The 5,750-nt window shown below is 42.1% G+C and overlaps 1 protein-coding gene across 1 annotated transcript in view; it reads right to left on the reverse strand.

Annotated features, from left to right (window-relative positions):
- Nucleotides 1–5,750, reverse strand: part of LOC106868401 (probable ATP-dependent DNA helicase HFM1) — a 60,666-nt gene that overhangs the window by 41,979 nt on the left and 12,937 nt on the right. The window contains exons 10-12 of the mRNA XM_052978080.1: nucleotides 5,129–5,293; nucleotides 3,773–3,819; nucleotides 3,281–3,285 (exon numbers count right to left, since the gene is read on the reverse strand). Of these exons, the coding sequence (XP_052834040.1) occupies nucleotides 3,281–3,285; nucleotides 3,773–3,819; nucleotides 5,129–5,293 (217 nt within the window). The remainder of the gene's footprint in view (nucleotides 1–3,280; nucleotides 3,286–3,772; nucleotides 3,820–5,128; nucleotides 5,294–5,750) is intronic.

The raw sequence follows: 5,750 nt of genomic DNA on the forward strand, positions 1-5,750 counted from the left end.
GGACATAAACACACCAGCATCGATTGTCAAGCGATGTTGGGGAGGACAAACGCAGACACACAAACATGTACACACACACATATATATACATATACACGACAGGCTTCTTTCAGGCTCTGTCTACCAAATCCACTCACAAGGCTTTAATCGGCCCGAAGCTATAGTAGAAGACACTTGCCCAAGGTGCCATGCAGTGGGACCGAACCTGGAACCATGTGGCTGGTAAGCAAGCTACTTACCAAACAGCCACTCCTGTGCCTCTCTCTCTCTCTCTCTCTATATATATATATATATATATAAAATCATAATAAGGGTGTTGAATGATTACAACACCAGTCTACTAAAAATAGGAACTACTTAGATTATTATTCCACTACACAAGGTTGTAAGTGAGGATTTATAAAATAATTTGGATAGTACCATATATATATATTTCACAGTTTGAGTTATTAAAAACCTTTTCCGATCATCAGAGGCAACATACCAAGCATAAATAAATGAAAAATATATTATACATACCGCCATAAGTGCAAATAATGTTATGGCTGTGTGTATAATGTATTTTCCATTTATTTACATTAGGTAAGTTGCCACTGATGATCAGAAAGGGTTTTTAATAACTCAAACCATGAAATACGCAGATATGGTACTATCCAAATTATTTTATAAATCCTCGCTTGCAACCTTTTTTAGTGGAATAATAATCTAAGTGGAGCGAGATCATTGCCAGTGCCCCTGGATTGGCTCTTGTGCGGGTGGCACATAAAATACACCATTTTGAGCGTGGCCGTTGCCAGTACCGCCTGACTGGCCTTCGTGCGGGTGACACGTAAAAGCACCAACTACACTCTCGGAATGGTTGGCGTTAGGAAGGGCATCCAGCTGTAGAAACTCTGCCAAATCAGATTGGAGCCTGGTGTAGCCATCTGGTTTCACCAGTCCTCAGTCAAATCATCCAACCCATGCTAGCATGGAAAGCGGACGTTAAACAACGATGATGATGTTATATCTCCATTTTCTTACCTTTTTTTCTGAATGATCATAAAACCATGTTCTATATGTATGAACCGATTGTTTTATGAATATTATTATTCATAACAAATATTAGCTATTCAACCAGTAATTCACTGGATGATACCCTCCTTTAACGATGTGTAACGTCAGTGTGCATACTCAACAGAGGATAAGTGCCTTGAGAGAAAAGTTGGACCTAAGAAGCATTACATGTGGTGTGCAAGAGAGACGACTGCGTTGCTATGGTCATGTGGTACGAATGGATGAGGATAGCTGTGTGAAGAAGTGCCACACACTAGCGGTTGAGGGAAACTGTGGAAGAGGTAGACCCAGGAAAACCTGGGATGAGGTGGTGAAGCACAACCTTCGAACATTAGGCATCACCAAGGCAATGACTAGTGACCGAGACCTTTGGAGATGTGCTGTGCTTGAGAAGACCCGGTAAGCCAAGTAAGACCATAACCTGTGGCCTATGCCAGTTGTGTAACCAGCCCACTTAGGCGTACCTTTCTTTCACTAGATACTAAACTCTGCTTGTGAAGACCTGTTGAGGCAAGTGAAATCGAAATTGAAACCAAATTCGATGACAGCACTGCATGACTGGCATCTGTGCTAGTGGAGTGCTAAGAGCACCATCTGAGCATGATCATCGCCAGGGCCGCTGACTGGCTCTAAATGCTGAGTCACTACCAGAACTAGAAGAGAAGTTTCAGGTGTGGAAGCAAAGATTAGAATCGAAGGGCCTTAGAGTCAACCTAGCTAAAACCAAAGTCCTAATAGGTAGAAAGGTAGACAAACCACAAACCCCTTCAGGTAGATGGCCCTGCTTGAGCTGTAGAAAAGTTGTAGGTAGAAACTCTATAAGATGTACCCAGTGTAAGCTATGGACTCATAAGAGGTGCAGCAATATTAAAGGAAGGCTAACTGGGAAGATAGTTTTTGTATGTGGCAGATGCTCAGGAGCAATAAACATTGCAAAAGTGCAGAGAACAAGTTCTGCCACATTCCAGGGAGAAAAAACTAGAAGTAGTTGATAGCTTCCGTTACCTAAGTGACCAAGTCAGTAGCGGGGGAGGGTGCGCTGAACGTCTAGCTGCTAAAATAAGAATATCCTGGGCAAAGTTCAGAGAACTCTTACCTCTGCTGGTGACAAAGGGCGTCTCGCTCAGAGTAAAAGGCAGACTGTATGACGCATGTGTACGAACAGCCATGCTACATGGCAGTGAAACATGGGCCGTGACTGCTGAGGAGACGCATAAGTACATGCATTTGCTGGGTCTTCTCAGTCGCAGCATATCTCCAGAGGTCTTGGTCTTTTGTCATTGCCTCTGTGAGGCCCAACGTTCGAAGGCCATGCTTCACCACCTCATTCCATGTCTTCCTGGGTCTCCCTCTACCCCAGATTCCTTCAACTGTTTGGGAGTGACACTTCTTCACACAGCTCTCCTCGTCCATCTGTAGTACATGACCATATCATGCAAACGTCTCTCTTGCATGCCACATCCGATGCTTCTTATGTCCAATATTTCTCTCAGGGTGCTTACACTCTACATCTATCTATATATATAGATATATGTATATATATACTAGCAGCTAAGCCCGGTTTCACCTGGTCGGTTTGGATGACGTGGCTGTAAAACCTGTTGCATGTAAGCATTCGACTTTTTGGGCACGCTTATGTTAAAAAACAATTTTAGAATGACTTTTTTCTGTCAAAACGCTAAAAATAACTGACCAACAAAAGATAAAAAAACAACCAAGATTCAACCAAATCAAAAATAAACCCAAATACTAAGTGAACAAAGATGAACCACCCCACTTCCATTGTGCACGCACACGCACACACACACCCCTTTTACATACACACACATATATTCACACAGAGGTGAAACGCTGTTTGATTTATTTTTTCAGCATACAATTTTCATCACTCCACTACCAAGTATGACGTCACCCCTTCCTTTCTCATTCAGAAACACAAGAGTATTATTATAGTAGATTATCTCGGTAACCATGGGAGCTATGAAACAATACAAAGCCCAGCATCACCACCAGATTATTCTACACATCTGTGTAAATTTTTGCGCCATTTGACCATGAATCCCAAGACAAGAAAGAACCGTCCATGTCAAATTTATATGTAAAGATATATAGATATACTGCATATACGCCAATAGTAAAACAAGGTACTCAGGTCAATACAATACATTTAACTTAGAACACCTTTGCAGACACTATCCCAGTGGAGCCACAGTCCAAAGATGACTAAAACTGATAAAAAAAACAAAAAAACAAAAATCAATTATGAAATAGGCGCAGGAGTGGCTGTGTGGTAAGTAGCTTGCTTACCAACCACATGGTTCCGGGTTCAGTCCCACTGTGTGGCACCTTGGGCAAGTGTCTTCTACTATAGCCTCGGGCCGACCAAAGCCTTGTGAGTGGATTTGGTAGACGGAAACTGAAAGAAGCCCGTCGTATATATGTATATATGTATGTGTGTATATGTTGTGTATCTGTGTTTGTCCTCCCAACATCGCTTGACAACCGATGCTGGTGTGTTTAGGTCCCTTGTAACTTAGCGGTTCGGCAAAAAGAGACCGGTAGAATAAGTACTAGGCTTACAAAGAATAAGTCCTGGGGTCGATTTGATTCGACTAAAGGCGGTGCTCCAGCATGGCCGCAGTCAAATGACTGAAACAAGTAAAAGAAAAAGAAAAAGAAAAAGAAAAAGAAAAAAAATATAAAAATTATTTTATACTTATAAGTGATGGCTGGATTATCGCTGTCCCCTAACCATTCAGCAAGCTGTGAGGAGTAGAAACAGGAGAGTTTAGGTTCACTGAGTACAAGAAACACATAGAGATGATGGAGGAGGGTATGAAGGGAAGGGTAGGTGGAGGAGGAACAGCAATAGTTGATGGAATATTGTTGTTGCTGGGTTAAGTGCATGGCTCAATGGTTAGGGTATCATGTTTACGTCTGTGAAGTCGTGAGTTTGATTCCTGGACATGGCTGTGTGCTGTGTTCTTGAGCAAGACACTTTATTTTTCCAGCATTGTTCCAGTTCACTCAGCTATAGAAATGAACAGGAATGTCACTGGTACCAAGCTGTTTTGGCCTTTGCCTTTCCCTTGGACAATATCGGTGGTGTTGAGAGGGAAGGCTGGTGTGCATGGGCGACTGCTGGTCTTCCATAAACAACCTTGCCCAGACTTGTGCCTCAGAGGGGAACTTTCTAGGTGTCATCCCATGGTCATTCGTGACTGAAGGAAGTTTTTATTTTATTTTCTTGTTAGTTCAGGGAATATTGTTAAGTTTTACGAGTACTGAATGAAATATCCTGCAATTTCTGTCACTGGAAACACATGCATGGCCATAGAGGTATTGGCAAACCAAGAAGAGCATTTATTGAGGTCAACTTGCAGAAGACACTGAATATCAGGTTGAAGATATGAAGACTACCCTGGAAGACCAGGACATGTAGCATGGAAGAGGAAGAGTTAGTTGCCTTGGGTCAGGCTAATTGCCTGACCAAACAGATATATATAGGTACAGGTGTGGCTGTGTGGTAACAAGTTTGCTTTGGGCCAGAGGCAAGTCATTCAACTACATAAATAGACAGGTAGGTGTGGTTGTATGGTAAGAAGTTTGGATTCCAACCAGACGGTTCCAGGTTCAGCCCCACTGTGTGATACCTCGAGCATGTATCTTCTACCATAGCCTTCGACTGACCAAAGCCTTGAGTGGATTCGGTAGATGGAAACTGAAAGAAGCCTGTCGTATATGTGTGTGTGTGTCTTTGTGTTTGTATTTTCTGCCCACGACCACTTGACAACTGGTATTGATGTGTTTAAGTCCCTGTAACATAGCGGTTCAGCAAAAGTGACAGATGGAATAAATACACACACACCCTGCCACATATACACACACAAACAACACATACATACAAATAGACATACATTTTTACAACCACACACCTATATACAATCACATATGCACATACAAGCACATACAAGCACACACACACACACACACACATATACACACACATATACACACACATTCTTCTATTATATTAGGAAAAACAGTCTCTAAAATTGCCTGAAGATCTCACATCATTAAGGTTCTGTATGGTTGCAGAAACGGCCATGAACCGGATATTGTTCTTCTTCTCGCCGATGTCTTTCTCCATCCACTTAGAGGCCACATGGATGGTCTTCATCCGACTGATCACTGCTTCGATAGTTGACCCTCTGCCTGGATCATTTAAAGTGTGTATCTGAAAACAACAAATCCCATAGTTATCATTATTAACACTAGCTGTCCCCATGCCATCAAAACTGATGGCTAATTGTAGTATTTTGTATATAAATATGGATGGTAAATCAAATCAATACACTTGTCGATGTTATCTTATTTCTTTATTGCCCACAAGGGGGCTAAACATAGAGGGGACAAACAAGGACAGACAAAGGGATTAAGTCGATTACATCGACCGCAGTGCGCAACTGGTACTTAATTTATCGACCCCGAAAGGATGAAAGCCAAAGTTGACCTCGGCAGAATTTGAACTCAGAACGTAAAGACAGACGAAATACCTATTTCTTTACTGCCCACAAGGGGCTACACACAGAGGGGACAAACAAGGACAGTCAAACGGATTAAGTCGATTATATCGACCCCAGTGCGTAACTGGTACTTAATTTATCGACCTCGAAAGGATGAAAGCCAAAGTT

Source organism: Octopus bimaculoides, chromosome 30 (assembly GCF_001194135.2).
Source record: "Octopus bimaculoides isolate UCB-OBI-ISO-001 chromosome 30, ASM119413v2, whole genome shotgun sequence".
Lineage (NCBI taxonomy): Eukaryota > Metazoa > Mollusca > Cephalopoda > Octopoda > Octopodidae > Octopus > Octopus bimaculoides.